At 33.8% G+C, this 17,814-nt stretch overlaps 1 protein-coding gene across 3 annotated transcripts; it reads right to left on the bottom strand.

Annotated features, from left to right (window-relative positions):
- Nucleotides 1-720: 720 nt before the first annotated feature.
- Nucleotides 721-7,241, bottom strand: LOC105279214. Of its 3 annotated transcripts, XM_011338849.3 has the most exons (6): nucleotides 6,735-7,241; nucleotides 6,461-6,544; nucleotides 6,048-6,305; nucleotides 5,627-5,875; nucleotides 4,618-5,454; nucleotides 2,965-4,091 (listed from the first exon to the last, which is right to left on the bottom strand). In XM_011338849.3, exons 2-5 carry the CDS (start codon nucleotides 6,465-6,467, stop codon nucleotides 5,075-5,077), a joined length of 894 nt encoding a protein of 297 aa, XP_011337151.1. In that variant the 5' UTR covers nucleotides 6,468-6,544; nucleotides 6,735-7,241; the 3' UTR covers nucleotides 2,965-4,091; nucleotides 4,618-5,074. The 3 variants fall into 3 exon arrangements, with proteins under 3 accessions (XP_026824933.1, XP_011337151.1, XP_011337150.2); XM_026969132.1 differs by lacking the exons at nucleotides 5,627-5,875; nucleotides 6,048-6,305; nucleotides 6,461-6,544; nucleotides 6,735-7,241 and adding exons at nucleotides 721-1,258; nucleotides 1,381-1,670; nucleotides 1,776-1,961 and having other exon boundaries at nucleotides 2,395-4,091; nucleotides 4,618-5,042; XM_011338848.3 differs by lacking the exons at nucleotides 5,627-5,875; nucleotides 6,048-6,305; nucleotides 6,461-6,544; nucleotides 6,735-7,241 and having other exon boundaries at nucleotides 4,618-5,042.
- Nucleotides 7,242-17,814: the final 10,573 nt, after the last annotated feature.

Genomic DNA, 17,814 nt, shown 5'->3' with positions numbered 1-17,814 from the left:
CCTTTATACCGCTACAATATGTACAGTAAGTCGTCAAACGAACCATTATGTCACTAAAAAGTATATATTTTATATACACTGTCGTTGAAACTGCCAGGTTGTACTTTTCTTTAAAATCCCAAATTGTCAAAATTCAAACCTAAATCTAGCTCTCTTGCTCTCTCACTCTCTCGTTCTCTCGCTCTGTCGTTCGCTCGACCTCTCGTTCTTTCGCTCTCACGCCCTCTCACCCTCTCACCCTCTCACTCTCTCCTTTGCTCGCCATCTCGTTCTTTCGCTCTCTCGTTCGCCCTCTCGCTCTCTCGCTCTTTCATTCTCTCGACCTCTCGTTCTCTCGCTCTCTCCTTTACTCGCCATCTCGTTCTTTCGCTCTCTCGTTCGGTCGCCCTCTCGCCCTCTCGCTCTCTCACTCTGTTGTTCTCTCGCTCTCTCGTTCTTTCGCTCTCACGCCCTCTCGCATTCTTTCGCTCTCTCGTTCGCTCGCTTCATGGTAAATAATTTACTAGTAAAACTATTAGGAGCATTTTTATCATTTTCATATCTCTGTTTCATACCATCAAAAGATTATTGGTATATTTCATTTATTAAAAAATATTAAAAGGTATTGGAATATTTAATTTATACTTCATAGTCACATATATTTAACTGTATGATATTATATTATGTTAATTTATTGTTAGGAACGATGCATGTGCCAATCTTTAAAAAATTTCAACTAAATGATTCTGCTTTCTTGTTTATTTAAAGTATTATGCCATTACAAATTAACTATGCAATAGAAATGTAATTCTAAATGTAACAGAAACATAACGATTTCAAATGGTTTGACATAAAATATAACATAAGGGACATCATACATGTTCTAATTATATCATATATCCTCAATAATCAAAATAAGAACGCATAAGAACAAAATAAGAACATAATATGAGATTTACAAGTGCTGTACTTTTTGTTGCTATTCCTTGTGCAAAAAGGAAAAGTTTGTTTTTAAAAAATAATATAAGACATAACACAGTTTGCGTTATTTAAAAAAAATTATCATTTTCAGAAAGTCGGCTGTACTTGAGAAAAAAAACTTTTTATCTATTAAGTACTTCTAAATAATCTTGAATCTCTATAATTGTAACGTAAAAATGGAGTTTTCATCGTAGCATGTAGTATTCTCTTAGAAGCAGTACTTGTATTTATGAAGAATTCCGCTAGGTTTAAGCAAGAATTATTTGTGAATGTTGCACAATCTGGAACGATTGATTTTCTGAAATAAAAATAAAAATAATGTTTTGCTGTGATTAGAGGATAGTTAGCCAGAGAGGATAATTATAATTTATAATTATAATTATTATTATCTTATAATTTTAAGACATTTCAGAAACTTACCACAAATAATAATCTTCTTTATGTGACAATAATAATTTTAATGACACATGTTGATAATAGATTTAGGTCCTTCTTTTAGTTTTTATTTGGTTATGTAACCAAGTTTTTATCTGAGCACTTGTACGGCCCTTTAAATACAGGATATTTAGCTTTTACTTCGTTAATTTTACGAAAAGATGGCAATGTTTTATTTTTTATGGCAGTTTGGAATGAAGATAAAACTACTGTACGTTCATCATCTGTCCATCTGATTTTACGAGTACTTTTTCTTGTAGTACCAAAAGGAGATGCTAAAATAATAATAAAATTATGTATATTGTAATTTAGTATATTTATTACGAAATATGTCATTTGATAAAGAGCAACATGTATACTTAAGAATTATTTGAACTTACTTTTCTTTTTCTTTATACTATTATTTACGTTATTCTTCCCAGTAGACACTTGTTTAGATTGCTTCGTCTTTTTTGATGATAAAGTATTGGAAATGTTTAAATCTAATTCTGTATTACATTCTTCGTCTGATTCGATCACATTTTCTGTATTATACTTAATTTTTTTCGTAGGAGCTAAACTGTTTACTGAAATGAAAAATTTGCATGCACATATAACATGTATATACATTTAGATGAATATATTTTTAGATGAATGCCTAAATAATTAAATGATAGAAAGAATTTAATCAAATATATAATATGAAATATATATGACAAAAATGACTATTTAAAAAAACGCAAAGTAAAATTGCAAAATTGACAAAAGTTTGCAATTTATATAAAATAATTGCAATTGATATAAAAAATAATAATAAAAAAAGTTCTCTTTTTCTTATATTATTTATATCTACCATTTATTTATTATTTTACATAGTATTTATTTAAAGTGTTCTTGTATATGTATATTTACCATAAGTACTATTAACGAGAAGCGCAATACATATTTAATATAGAAATTATACTATAATAATAATACTATTTAATAATACTATTTAATATAGAAATTATTCAAACATACCTTCTTTTCTCCCTACATTAATATTTTTTTCTTTGCTAGACAGCTGTTTAGATTGTTGTCTAGTTGTTATTAATAGTGATGAAGTATCAGAAATATTTGAACTTAAATATGTGTTACTATCATTGGTTGGATCATCTTCATTTTCATCCTTATTTTCATCTTCATCAACTGTATCACTTTCATCTGTTGTATCTTTATCACTTTCATCTGTTATATCTTCTCCTTGTGCGTATTTGAGTAAACGTGATATAGCTAAATCTTTTGTTACAACTGACTGTCTATAATGCGATTTGTGTATCTTTTCATGATGACCCATGAAATCCGCCAGATCATTCACTTCATGTTCAGATATTTCTAATAAAATACATACTGTAGCAATATGTTTCCGCAACATTGTACCTCGTAACGAAGTTGGTATTTTCGCCCCGGAAAGTATAGCATATTTTCGCATTAATACACATGCTCTTAAATATTTGTGTCTTTTTTTATCTATTGTACATATACCAAAAATATAAGGATTACTTTCGGGAATACCAGCATGTTTACGACAATTAACAATCATTTGCATACATTGTAATATTTCTTCATGGAGTAACACGGGAACCGTTCTTCCTAATTTACCACGTATTGTCATACGTACATATTTCGATAAAGATTTATATAATTCAGGTGCTTCTTCTTTTGAAATTGCCACACAATTTTTCAAATTTTCAATTAAAGCACGCTCTAGTTCAACTGGTGAACAGCACGTCTTCTATTAAATATCATAACAGATACTAATGTTGTTTTAGCTAATATACGCCATGCTCGAATTAAGAAATCATTTGTTCATAAATCTTGTCAAGCTTTTGTGCGTTCAGTTTTGAGATAAGCATTCAATATCTTAATATCATCTATAGATGGCAAGATATTATGTTTTTGTCTTTTTCGATGTCCTCGAGTTTCAAGCACAATTTTATTTACACTGACAGAGTAATCCTCTTCCAGTAATTTCAAAAAATTTTCTACCACGGTCTGTCTGCTAAATTCTTGTCTTTTAATGCACATACTTAAAATTTGCCTAACTTGTTTCACAAGTGTTCCCAAAGATGATGCAATGGATGGTATTTTATATGTCCAAGTCGTTTCATCGAACTGTGCGAGTTCATTGACAGCTTTGATATATTGTTCATATTTTGTTGGATCATATATTGAAGTAAAATCTACTATATCGTTATCGATATTCCTCATAGCAATAAGAAATCGGCCAAGTAATCTCAATTGTGCTCTGATCATATCATGCTGATGTTGTAAACGATACTTTTCACACATTTTATTACCATAAGCAATTAAGAGCTCATCATATCTAATAATTTGAGTTATATTATCTTCCCTCATGACTGGGAATACCAATCTTCTTAATGGTGTATTTGCACTGCGATGTATACGACAAGCCACAGTACGTCCCAATATTTTTACATTTCTTTGAGGATATTCCATTTTCTGAGCACATAATGCAAAATGATGTCTTATATTATTTTTAGAAAAAAATCCTTTGCATTTTGCACAAGGAATAAAATCGGTTGCATGTCTACCAAAACTTTTCCCTGGACGTCGACATACAATTAAATCTCCTTTATTTAGGTTGGAATCTGTATTATATGTGAAATTTCCTGTTCGTCTAAGAATACTTATAATCTTCTTTCGTTCTGGATTACCTGAAATAATGTGTACAAAATGTATAATAAATTACAATTAAATTAAAGGTGCATTATTAAACTTTTTACACATAATACACCTACTGAATCACTAACATTTAAACTTAGAACATCTTGTTTCTGTTAATACGGAAAAGTATCAGACAGATATTGTTTGATCAAATATTATGATTACCAAAAGTTTTTACATAAGATACCTTTAAAATGCATTAAAATGCATAAACTGTTACATAGATGAGGAAGAATTAATAATAGTAGAATGTCTAATATGTAGGTCTACATGAAATAGAGTAAAATAATAAAAACTTTATTTTTCATACAAATTTAGGTAATTAATTTTAAGAGAGTTCAACTTTATCACTTTATAATTACATTTTATAATTTCAAAGATATAAAGTATTACAAAGGAAGGCTCTGATAAATAATAATTTTCTTCAATATTTCTATATATTAGATTTCCGATTTTAATTAAATTTCAAAATATTCTATCTAGGTGTTCTTGGTGACTTTGTATATAATAATTTACCTTTAGGTAAAAAACGGAACTTTTTCACATCTTCTTCAGTTTTATGTACTGCTTCTAAGTGCCTTGCAAATTGCGTTTGAAATGTTTTACAATATGGGCACATATTTCGTTTCAAATTAGGATTGTCAGAAGTTTCCACATACATACTTCTATCATCACATACATCTACTTTAGATGAACAAGATGATGTCAAATTTAATGTACTGTTCACTATTTTACTTTTACTTCTATTAGTCGTATATTCATGTGTACTTTTAGTTTCATCTTCATCTGTATCATGTTTCATCTTCAGATGTACAGACTGACATATGAAAACTATCATCAGATTTATTCTTACAAGTATGTAGATGTAAAAGAGGTATCAGAATCAACATTATTATTGATTGCATGATCTGATGTCAACTGATTTTCTATGAATGTAGATTCTGTAATTGGCACGAACGTATCATTTGAAACATTATCGATGACAAGTATTGTTTGCAGTTGGAAAAACATTGTTGTTTTTAGTAACACTATACGTATTATTCAACTGAATATTGTTGCACGTAATATTATCAGTCTTCTGTGTGAGCGTTGGAAATGTTGTCTTCGTTACTAATATGTTAGACACAATTCGTATTTCTGATGTTTTGAGACATTTTTTAGGAGTTTTACATTTCTCAATACCATTTGCATTTTCACAAATTGTAAAAGTAGAATTACATTCATCACCACATTGAAAATTCTCTGTTATATTAGAAGGCATATTTGATATCATCAAACCACCTTCAATTTCACATATTGCATTCCAAGTATCACTATTTAACGTAATATTGGAATCAACAGCCAGCGATAAATCTGTGAAACAAAATTTATGAAAATAAAAAGGACTTTTTAGTGCGATTAACTTATGTTGCAAAAACTGTAAATATTGTCATGTACAGTAAAAGTGTATGTAAAAACCTTGCATATAGAGTACTTATTATATCATGTGTTACACTCTGATTAAGTATATGCATCATATACTTACCACTCATCATATTGCTACTATCCACTGTCTTAAAATTTTTATCCATAAGAACATCTTCTGTCAAACGCGCACAATTATTACCATCTTTGTCAGTTGCACCACAAAGTGTCAAGTTAGAATCAGACTTTTGTATATGTTGTTCAGTATCACAGTAATTGTGTGAAGGAACGCAAGTACTTTCTTCGATATCTAATATCACATTTGATGTATCACTATTTGTAGAATTGGTATCGATGGTCAGTGATGAACCTGTAAAACAAATATTTAAGAAAATAAAGTAGAGAAAGTTTTATTGCCAGTAAGTTATGTCTACAAAAACTATAAATATTTTTTGTCATGCAAAATATGCGAAAAACTGCATACAGAATATTTATTGCATAATGTGTTACAATCTGATTAAGTATATGCATCATATACTTACAACTCATCACATTGCTACTGTCCACTAATGTCTTAAGATTCTTATCGATAGGAAGAGTATTTTCTGTCAAACGTGCACAACTATTATTACTATCTTTGTCACTTGCACCACAAAGTGTCAAGTTAGAATCAGACTTTTGTATATATTGTTCAGTATCACAGTAATTGTGTGAAGAAACGCAAGTACTTTCTTCGATATCTAATATCACATTTGATGTATCAATATTTGTAGGATTGGTATCGATAGTCAGTGATGAACCTGTAAAACAATATAAATAAAAATAAAATAAAAGTAATTCTATATATACATTTTATAAGCTTTTAAAATACCTTACATGTGAATATAATTATAATGTTAAATAAAAGGGTTTTAACATAACATTTTAATATATTAATTTAACGTAATTATAATACCTGTCATTGTTGAAGTTGGTAAACATACTTTTGGAATTTTCTCATTTAAATTATCTGCAATCTGTTGCAAGATAAATTTGCTTTCTAAAATGTCATAAAGCAAAATTAATAATTATAAAATATTTAATAATTACGTATTTACAATTATAACATTTCGTACTTTTATTACAAAGGAATGAATTATGTAAATAAATATATATAAGAATTTGTATGTGTCGAGTATGTTGTAGATATTTAGTTTAAAGATTGTACATTTAATTTTTATTGTACTTACCATTAGTTGCTATAATGCATGATATTTAATACATCTTTTTTTCAACAGTCTTTTACAATAGACACCATAGTATCCACTTTCACAAACTAGATAATACATTTTGATTATCAAATCGAACGCCAACAGAATGCAGTACTTGCGGTTGTTTATATAAGAAAACACTAGCACAATAAACGATAATGAGTAAAGTAACCTTAACGATAATAGCTATAGCACATTTTCTAACTTAAGGTTATTGCACGTAAAAATTACATCACCATCACGTCGCGATCAGTACAACAACCGAGTAATACAACACGAGCGATTATTACAACGACAAGCAATGATACGACACGCAAGTTATTAGGCCGATGATTCGTACCGGGCGTTCAGAACGCTACTGAAACTTCTCCCTCGCGACAGTCGCGAAAGTGTTCGTGCGCACGCGTAAGCTGACATCACATACAGTAACGTATAAATTGCGGCAAAATATGAGGCGTCGTTAGTACCCGGTGATAAAGGAAATGTGAGGAAAGTTGCAGGAGAGGAGACACAATTTATATTAAAGGAAAATATATAGTATATAAAATAATAATGAAATTAATTTATTTGTTCTACTTTTTCTACCTAAAGTAAATAATAGAGTACTATCGTTGGCAAACTCAGCACGGATCGAATTTCGACACGCGATGGCTGTTCTGCTCCCTCTCGCGCGGAAATTAATAGCGTAATTTAAAGTTTATATCTCGTAAAAGACGAGAGATATCACTGTCGATCAAAAAGGCCATTGTTTCTTGTATCATGCGCTGCAGGAATTGTTTACTTTCGCTGCAGAAATCTGCGCGGATCGAAATTCGAAACGCAACGGCGTTTCTTGTCCTTCTCCCTCTCGCACGAAAAGATACATCGCACTTTAAGGGACATATCTCGGAAACGAAACGAGATATACTTTCGACCAAAAAGTATGTGCTTTCTAATGCCATGCACTGCAAAGATTGTATACTTTCATTGCCGATATCGCGGCGGATCGAATGTACACACGCGACGACATTTGCCGTCCTTCTCTCTTTCTCGCGTCGAAATATTCTAAAGCATAAATCTCCGAAACGAAACGAGATATACCTTTGACCAAAAGGTACGTGTTTTCTACTAATGTCATGCCCTGCAAATATTGTATACATTCATTACCGATATTGCGGTGGATCGAATGTACACACGCGACAACATTTGCCGTCCTCTCTCTCTCTCTCTCTCTCGCGTCGAAATATTCTAATGCTCAAATCTCGGAAACGAAACGAGATATACTTTGAACCAAAAAGTATGTGTTTTCTAATGTCATGCCCTGCAAAGATTGTATACTTTCATTGCCGATATCGCGGCGGATCGACTGTACATACGAGACGACATTTGCCGTCCTTCTCTCTCTCGCGTCAAGGTCGTCGCGTGTGTACATTCGATCCGCCGCGATATCGGCAATGAAAGTATACAATCTTTGCAGGGCATGACATTAGAAAACACATACTTTTTGGTTCAAGGTATATCTTGTTTCGTTTCCGAGATTTAAGCATTAGAATATTTCGACGCGAGAGAGAGAGAGAGAGAGAGGACGGCAAATGTTGTCGCGTGTGTACATTCGATCCGCCGCGATATCGGCAATGAAAGTATACAATCTTTGCAGGACATGACATTAGAAAACTCTGTACAAGCTCCCACGGGAACCTGATCTCAGAGAATGTAGGAGAGGTAATTTGAGACAGAATCGCAAATAATAAAAGAATAAATTAATCGTATATTTTAATAATGCGTAAGCCAATTGTCATCGTAAAAAACTAAAAAATAGATAATCATTCGCTAAGAAATATTAACAGTTAACCAAAAGTAATAGTAACTTTATCTAGATACAAACACAAAGTAATAAACGGTTTCGCAGAAGCGGTTAGCAGCTTGAATACAATAAATAAAGAGAGATATAATAAAGTCACAATAGAATATGAATCACATAAATCATAGAAACCATATAAATCACACATATCATATATCGAATCGGTTATATATACAGGGTGTCCCGGGTTTTAACCGACAAACTGCGGGAGCATATTCTACTAGTGGAAATAAGAAAAATTCTTATATCGAGTTTGCTTAGAAATGCTTTATTACAAAGTTATAAACCAATATTGAAAAGAAATATGAGATAAGTAACAACGGAACATAGTATAGAATTTGGAAGGTCGAAGATGTTTATGTTATGTGTATTCACATGTATTCATGTTCACTATGTTGAAACGATTCAGTATGATTGTTACTTTCACAACAGTAGCTGTTAGATTTCAATCGTCGTGTCAACTAGCAATTACTATCAGAATGCCAAAAGTGTTTTCAAATGAGGAATACACTAATATTCATTTCGTGTACGGATTCTGTGACGGAAATGCACGAGCTGCCGTACGAGAGTATCAACGTAGATTTCCTAACAGGAGAGTACCAGATAGATTTAAAGCAACGAATTACTAATTCAGTTACTGAGATGCAACAAAATTTTTAGGAATGTCGTACTGTAACAAATTCTGTACTACGTCGATGTCTAGCTTGTATCGATGTGCAAGGACAACATTTTGAAATGCGTCACTAAATCATTGCGTACATAATTTTTATTTTTGTGAAAAAATCCGTTGTTACTTATCTCATATTTCTTTTCAATATTGGTTTATAACTTTGTAATAAAGCATTTCTAAGCAAACTCGATATAAGAATTTTTTCTTATTTCCACTAGTAGAATATGCTCCCGCAGTTTGTCGGTTAAAACCCGGAACACCCTGTATATCGCATAAATCATATATCGAATCATTTACCGAAAGGGTAATCAAAGAACGAAAAGGTTCACGTTGTAACGGTGACTCGAAAGTCCTACGTATAGAAAATGTCACGAGTCTGCGTCGTAGAGGCAGATTGAGAAAGAACTGAAAATATGAATCGCGAATCTTGTCCGTTGTAGACGGAAAGAGAGAAAAGAATACTTATACGTTATATAATGAAGTTGTCTGAACTCAACACGCAACGCAAAGAATCGGGTCGTACATTAGTACAATAACAACAAAAGAGACAAGTGATCACGACAAGTTAATAAACTGAACGACAAGGCATAAATGATGAATAATCCAAATAAATGATGAATAATCCAAATAAATGATATCACGATCGGGCATTCAAATAGTGAGGTAATTAGCTTTGCGAACACAGTTCGAAATAGTTCTGTATATCTGAATCGTAACGCGTATATAAATCGCAACGTGTTTCGGAAACGCTTTTACGTTATATCCGGATGAACAAAGGACTAAGATGGCCGCTTCCCTGTAGTATACGGAGAAGCCAGAGATAGTGCTTTCTGACGTGTCTGTAGATCGATCTCTCGGCTAGAATTAATACCAGAGCCGACGAGATGAATGGAAACTACGATCGTGAGACGAAATAAAGTTCAGTCAGAAGCGCTTCACTTATCTGTTGTAGCTGTCCGCTACAATGGCGGCATTGATCCGTAGGATCGATCGACGAAGTATCTCAATTCTCCTTTTGTCGTCGCGAGGCTCTCTTTCTGGCGTCTTCGAAGATCGTGTACAGCTCGTATGGGTTGAATATTCGTCTTGGGATGTCTTATGGGTTCGGTCACCCATCGAAGAAAACTGCGATGTCCTTTTAGATAAACCCGCCACGTCCACACACAAAGAAATCTCACACGAATATGCGTACCACCGTGGTGGCGCCGTACCGTTCGATCGTAGATCGCTATGAGAAGGGCGCGCCGGCGGGGAGTCCCGTGGTACACGGGCGCCAGCGCCACGCTTCCTCGCTTGTGGCGCCACGCTTCCTCGCTTGTAGCGCCATCACGCGTTTTTCGTATCTATGTATTCTATGCCTATGATTCTCTTTTGCCTGAACACACTCGTACTTTTTGGTCGAAGGTATATCTCGTTTCGTTCCCGAGATTTGAGCATTAGAATATTTCGACGCGAGAGAGAGAGAGAGAGAGAAGGACGGCAACTGTCGTCGCGTGTGTATATTCGATCCGCCGCGATATCGGCAATGAAAGTATCCAATTTTTGCAGGGCATGACATTAGAAAACACATACTTTTTGGTCGAAAGTATATCTCGTTTCGTTTCCGAGATTTGAGCATTAGAATATTTCGACGCGAGAGAGAGAGAGAAGGCGTCGAAATATTCTAATGCTCAAATCTCCAAAAAGTATGTGCTTTCTAATGTCATGCCCTGCAAAGATTGCATATATTCGTTACGGCTATCGGAGCGGATCAACTTTCATCACGCGATGACGTTTGCCATCCTTCTCTCTCTTGCGCGGAAATGAACAGTATCTTTTAAGGCTGATATCTCGGAAACGAAGCGAGATATCACATTCGATCTAAAAGGATATTGCTTCTATTATAATGCCGTGCAAAGATTATTTACTTTCCGTGTCGATATCGCGGCAGATCGTTTGTCATCACGCGTGTGAAGTCTCACGACATCCACACATATTAATTTTTTTCATTTTTTAATTTTTATTCATATACCGATTTTTTAGGATAAGTTATCGACTCTTGGTTTATCACGTGTTTCTAACTTAGCAGTAGGAACTAGGCTACCAATTGTAATAACACTTACCGACACAGTTACCAACGTTTAATAATACTTACCATATAATATTAATATACCCACTCAATAAGTTACCATATAATGTTATCTTCAGAAAATAATTATCATTAGAATTAGAAAGTTATCATTTTCATTTAATACAATATAAAGGAAAGAGAATATAAAACTGTTAGTATAATATCATACCAAGGAAACATAAAAATACAAAATATAAACATTAATAATTTTAATAAATATAAAATCATAGTTTTGTAATCATTTTATTTCCTTTAATAAAATGTATTATTGTGCATTTTAATGCTTACCATACTATCATTATACATGGTTGGATTTGACATTTGATGGTTTTAATTTTTTTACCAAATTGTTTTACAAAATAACAGGTAAGGGTAAGGGTATATTGTAAATATAAATCGTAAATTTGATATTTTTGAAAACTGTAAATACCTCATTGTAGGAAGTATAAAATACCATAAAATTTTTTTGTCAGTTTTTTGTCACATATTACATACATATGTATAATAATAATAAAGTTTTTTATGATAACATGATATTTCATTTATGCGAAACGCATAATTTACGTATATTTAAGAATTTCTTTTGTAATTTTTCAAATATTTTAATTTTTGCTTAGAAACAAATTAATTATGCAATAACAATTGTAGTTGCGATTTAAATAAGTATACGTTCGTATAGCAAAACTGATGTGCAAACAAATGTACAATCAAAGTTATGTTGGGTCAATTGTTGCAAATTTATTAAGGTTTATGTTTATAACAATAGAAGGAAACGAATTTTATTGGGTGAAATCCATGTAATAATTGTTTATGTGCAACATCAAAACCCTGTACGTGTATATTAATATCAAGCATTAAAAGATATATCTGTTACATAAAAACGAAAATAATAATATACGGTTACGACTTTGATGTATATACATATAATTACATAAGAAATTAGATTTTCAGTATTTTAGTGGTATATTGGTAGATTTCGCGACTGTCGTCAATGCTGCCTTTATATCGCAATGATTTTTTTTAGCAAATTGTAGATTGGTAGTTTTGAAGACACATAAATGTATTAACAATAAACTCTTCAATATCAATCATTAAAAGATATCTGTTACATAAAAACGAAAATAATAACATACGGATACGACTTAGATGTATATATATTGGGTCATTAAGTATGAAACTTTACAAATGTAAAAGCGCCATCTTTAAAATTTGTTATCTCAAATTTGACGCCAGATGACAGTATCAGGTTAGGTTATTTTGATAGATGTATGTTCGCTCTTCAAATGTCATATTTGTTTGTTCAAATATCTTCATTGGTTTTATTGGTGGATTCTTCTTTATAGAACTATGGAAAAGTCCAAAATTCGTGTGATTTATGAATATGAGTTCCGCCGTGGAACCACAGTGTCGGAGACAGCTCGTAATATCAACGCTGTATTTGGTGAAGGTTCAACTACTAAAGCAACGGGGCAATTGGTTCAAAAAATTCAGAGATGGAGATTTCAGCCTCGCTAATGAGCCACGTGGAAGACCAAAGACGAAGGTGGATAATGATCACTTGAGAGCCGTAGTAGAGTCCGATCCATCTCAAAGTACACGTGAATTGGCATCGATATTCAATGTTTCCATACCCACCATATTGGTTCATTTAGCTGCAATCGGTAAGATAAAGAAGTTGGACAAATGGGTCCCGCACGAATTGACCGATGCGCAGCAGGCGCAACGTCTAGAGGCTTCCCTTTCTTTGCTTTCCCGTCACAAAAATGAATCTTTTTTTAATCGAATTGTGACCTGCGATGAAAAGTGGATACTCTACGACAATCGTAAACGCTCACATCAGTGGTTGAACGCTGATGAACCACCGAGACATCACGCGAAACCCAACATTACACAGAAGAAGCTTATGGTGACTGTTTGGTGGTCCGGGTCAGGTGTTATCTACTACAACTTTATGAAACCTGGTATATCGATAACGGCTGAAGTATATTGCAAGCAACTGGACGAAATGATGCAACAACTTGCTATTAAACAACCGAAATTGGTCAATCGGTCAATGCCAATCCTGTTGCATGATAATGCTCGACCGCACACTGCACGACTGACCGTGGCAAAGCTACAGGAGTTGGAATTGGAAACTCTCCGTCATCCACCATATTCACCAGATCTATCACCTACCGACTATCACTTCTTCCGGAATTTGGACAACTTCTTGGTGGGAAAATTCTTCAATTCTCAACAGGCAGTCGAAACAGCCTTCCGCGACTTCATCGATTCCCGTACTCCTGGCTTCTATAGTAGAGGCTTAGACCAACTACCACTAAAATGGCAGAAGTGTGTAGATAACATGGGCGCATACTTCGATTGAAAATAAATCATTTCCATGTGCCAAAAAATGCAAAAGTTTATGTTCTATTTGTAAGTTTCATACTTAATGACCCAATATAATACATTAATTACATAAGAAATTAGATTTTCAGTATTTCAGTGGTATATAGGTAGATTTCGCGACTGTCGTCAATGTTGCCTTTATATCGCAATGATTTTGACGACGGTCGTCAAAACTGCCAACTGTCACCAAAACTGCCCATGTATATAAGAAAATGTCGTGAAAACTGCCTCTGGACATATATATATGTGTGTATATATATATACATATATAGAAAACATGGACATAATTTAGTCAGACGTAAGTATGACCATAATTAGATCCGAAAAGATCTAATGACATATGTAATTTTATAGGATTATACATAATAATATTCGCCGTTTGGCGTGATACGATCTTATTTTTATATAATCATATTCGGCTGATTATATATAATCTATACGTATTGATTACATATAACCGCGATTTCGGCTGTATCGCTCGCGACTTCATCACTCGCGAGTCTCATGACGTCACACGGTTCGGTAGGATTAGACGGAGACAGCAAATGTTGTCTCTCGTCTACTACTCGAAGGCAGCCCGCAGCCAAAGCGCTGAGCGCACACGTACGTACGCTCTCGCTTGTGTGTGTCATTCTCACTACTTCGGTGCTGTTGGGCCCCGTGGCCACCTTGGTCACACTCGAAGGATAGAGATATTCGTTTTCTCTTTGTCCGAATCATATGTGTCACAGTAAATACATGTATTGTGCATACTATCTCATATCAATCCTCTTTTTCGCACGCCCTTACTCCAATCGCTCGCTCATTATGTTTTCGTTTCCTAATGTTCCTGACATACTTTCTCACTTTATCTTTCACTCTATCTCTTTCTGCGTAATTGCGTGTCATTTATAAGGATGTATATAATTATATATGTTTATTTATATGCATATATTTATATTTTTATTTATGTATGTATTTTTATATTATTCTTGCATCCATAAAACAATGCAGTTACGAATTATATTTATGCAAACCAAAAAATCTATTACTTTATTATTACCCTTTGGCCGATATTCATTGTTGATTCTGATTTAAGACCATCTTAAGTACAATTATAAGATATTTGAAACCAATCACACAGTCGTATTACCATCTTAAGAAATTACTTCAGATCGTCTGGAAATAAGAATGGACTATGAATACTAGCCTTTGATATTAAAAAATAAAGGACATAATAATATTAAGCAGATATTTTTATACGAATAAATATTTTAATACATAGAGATATTTATTAATACAAATAAGTGCTTTTTTCAAAATACTTGGCGCTGCTAAACCGAATCAAAAATTGTCTTAGTATTGAAATAATCTAAAGATTACAATAATTTCCTTAAACTCTAAATTACATAACACCTCGCTGAAATACATACATATACAAATGTAGTTAAACTTATTCTGTGCTTAATTCTAATGTCACACACATACATACGCATTCACAAGACAGAAAGAAAGAGAACGAGACAATTAACATAATGATTCGGTTTAGCAGCGCCAAGTATTTTGAAAAAAGCACTTATTTGTATTAATAAATATCTCTATGTATTAAAATATTTATTCGTATAAAAATATCTGCTTAATATTATTATGTCCTTTAGTTTTTAATATCAAAGGCTAGTATTCATAGTCCATTCTTATTTCCAGACGATCTGAAGTAATTTCTTAAGATGGTAATACGACTGTGTGATTGGTTTCAAATATCTTATAATTGTACTTAAGATGGTCTTAAATCAGAATCAACAATGAATATCGGCCAAAGAGTAATAATAAAAAGTAATAGATTTTCTGGTTTGCATAAATACCCATTGTAGTTGGCGCAATTTGTTGATATCATTAGTTTTGTAGAGCCCTTTTTTGAAAGAACTTCAGGCGCGTATACTTGGCGCTTTTTTGTACTTTTTTTTGAAAAGGTAATTTTGTTGTAATTTCACACATTTTGTAGTGTAAAGTGTGTTATTCTTTTTTATAATACATGAGGAGATAAAAGCCATAGTCCTGTCAGTCAAGGTTTTTAAAAGTATTAACTTACATGTTTCCTATTCTAAAAAAGGCGTGTTAATTTCATGAAGTTCTTTTTTATCGAATATTGAGGCCTCTTTTCCGCGACGCTGATTTGTTATCTCGCTTGGCTCGAACTTCGTGTGGCTTGAACTTCGTGTTACAAATGTCAGAATGTCATAATATTAATATTGAAAAATAAAATAGCGCGTAGCGCGCGCCTGTGTTGCTAGTCCTATTCTAAAAGAAGCGTGTTAACTTCGTGAAGTTCTTTTTTATCGAATAGTTGAGGCCTCTTTTCCGCGATGCTGATTGGTTCTCTCGCTTGGCTCGAACTTCTTGTGACTTGAACATTCGCGTCGTCGTCGTCGTCGTGTTGCAGCTTCAAGTGTTTCAGAACATGTTCTATCCCTTTTCTTTGAAGCATCTGAAGCATCAACTGGACCGCAGCCCGCGTCATACATGCTCTCTTATCGCATCTTACATCTCTGGCGCACGCGAGAAAACCGATATTAACTGCTGCCATCTAGTTCAAAAGAACGAACTGTACAAACGACGATGATAATGATAACGACGACGTTTCTTGAGTGCAATTTGCCAATTTCAGACTTTGCATCGCCATATCTCCGCTCGTAGGGCACGTAGAAGAAAAATAAAAACACTTTTATTACATAATTCGACCCCAAGCTATCCATTGAGCCTACTCTGAACTTGATCCGTTCAGCGGTTATTGAGATCTAATAATCTGAGTATCTGCGAAAGCGTCGCTTGGCGTAACAGTACACGGTCGGTCTCGCTGCGCATATACTTGGCGTGAGACACTACCGTGTCTCTTCATTATTTTGTTATTTGATAGTGAGAAAAAAATAATTACGCTAATGCAAATTATTCAAAGTATGTTCTTTATTCGAAATAGGACTGACGCGAAAAAGCATGTTATACTAAAATTTCGACAGTGCTCCTATGTAATCAAAGATTTGTTACTGATTACATGGGTTGTTATGAAATAAGAGTATTATCTATACAGGGTGATTCAGAACAAACGTCAGTCCTTAAAATGACGTATTCCTGAGGTAATTCTAAGACAATTTTTCCTGTAGCAAAATTTTGTCCGAAGCTTAGTTTTCAAGTGATAAGCGAAAATAGCAAATTACAGGCCGAGTACGGACGATACGGAGGGGCGGCGCAACTCACTGTCGACGCGGGCCCGATTACGCGATCAGCTGCTATCACGCAGTGGTACGCGCGCGCGCGCACACACACACACGCTCACACATTCTTACCTTATAAGATATTTGACGTCTTCATACTGTTGTAAAAGGCGAAGAATAAATAAATGTCCCCACGATCGCGGATAACAATAAAATCACAAATTTACATGTAACACACTGAGTAATGAGTCACAAGTCTTTTTCTTTAATACATTGTATCACGTATTTACTCATGCACTCGATTAATTTATAAACGAATCTATCGGGTTATTATTCACTACCGATTAATTATTCGGCAACTGAGAATTACTCGACGAAAAAAACACATTACGCACAATCACAGTAATCACTATCGAGGCAATTACGAACGAATCTGTTGTTTCATCACTATTCACAGTCCACCTCCGATCACTACCGATTCAATCACCACCGATTAATTAATTATTAAAGTTACTTGAAGGAAAGAAACGCGTTACATACACCGCGCAGTTACACGATGCGGAGACTGCTCGACGCGCGCGGCAACAGTCAATAAGGTTACGGTGGGTTATGTTTAAGGCGCGCTCGGCAGCGCACTCTCCCGTTTTGTGTTTGAGTGAGTGAGAGAGAGAGAGAGGCGGTGTATTCATTCCCAAAATTCTGACCGCATGAGAGAAATTCTTTTCTAAAGAATAGGGGCCGTTTTTCAAAGCAATCATTTCAATAACGTAACGATATGATTTTATGATTTTGATATTGATATTAATAAACACATTATGTTGATAATTATTTTCAAATAACAAAGAAGAATGAAGGTGTATTTT

Source organism: Ooceraea biroi, chromosome 4 (assembly GCF_003672135.1).
Source record: "Ooceraea biroi isolate clonal line C1 chromosome 4, Obir_v5.4, whole genome shotgun sequence".
NCBI classification, from domain to species: domain Eukaryota; kingdom Metazoa; phylum Arthropoda; class Insecta; order Hymenoptera; family Formicidae; genus Ooceraea; species Ooceraea biroi.
Note: the sequence above shows the minus strand (reverse complement) of the source record. Positions and strands in the feature narration are given on the sequence as shown.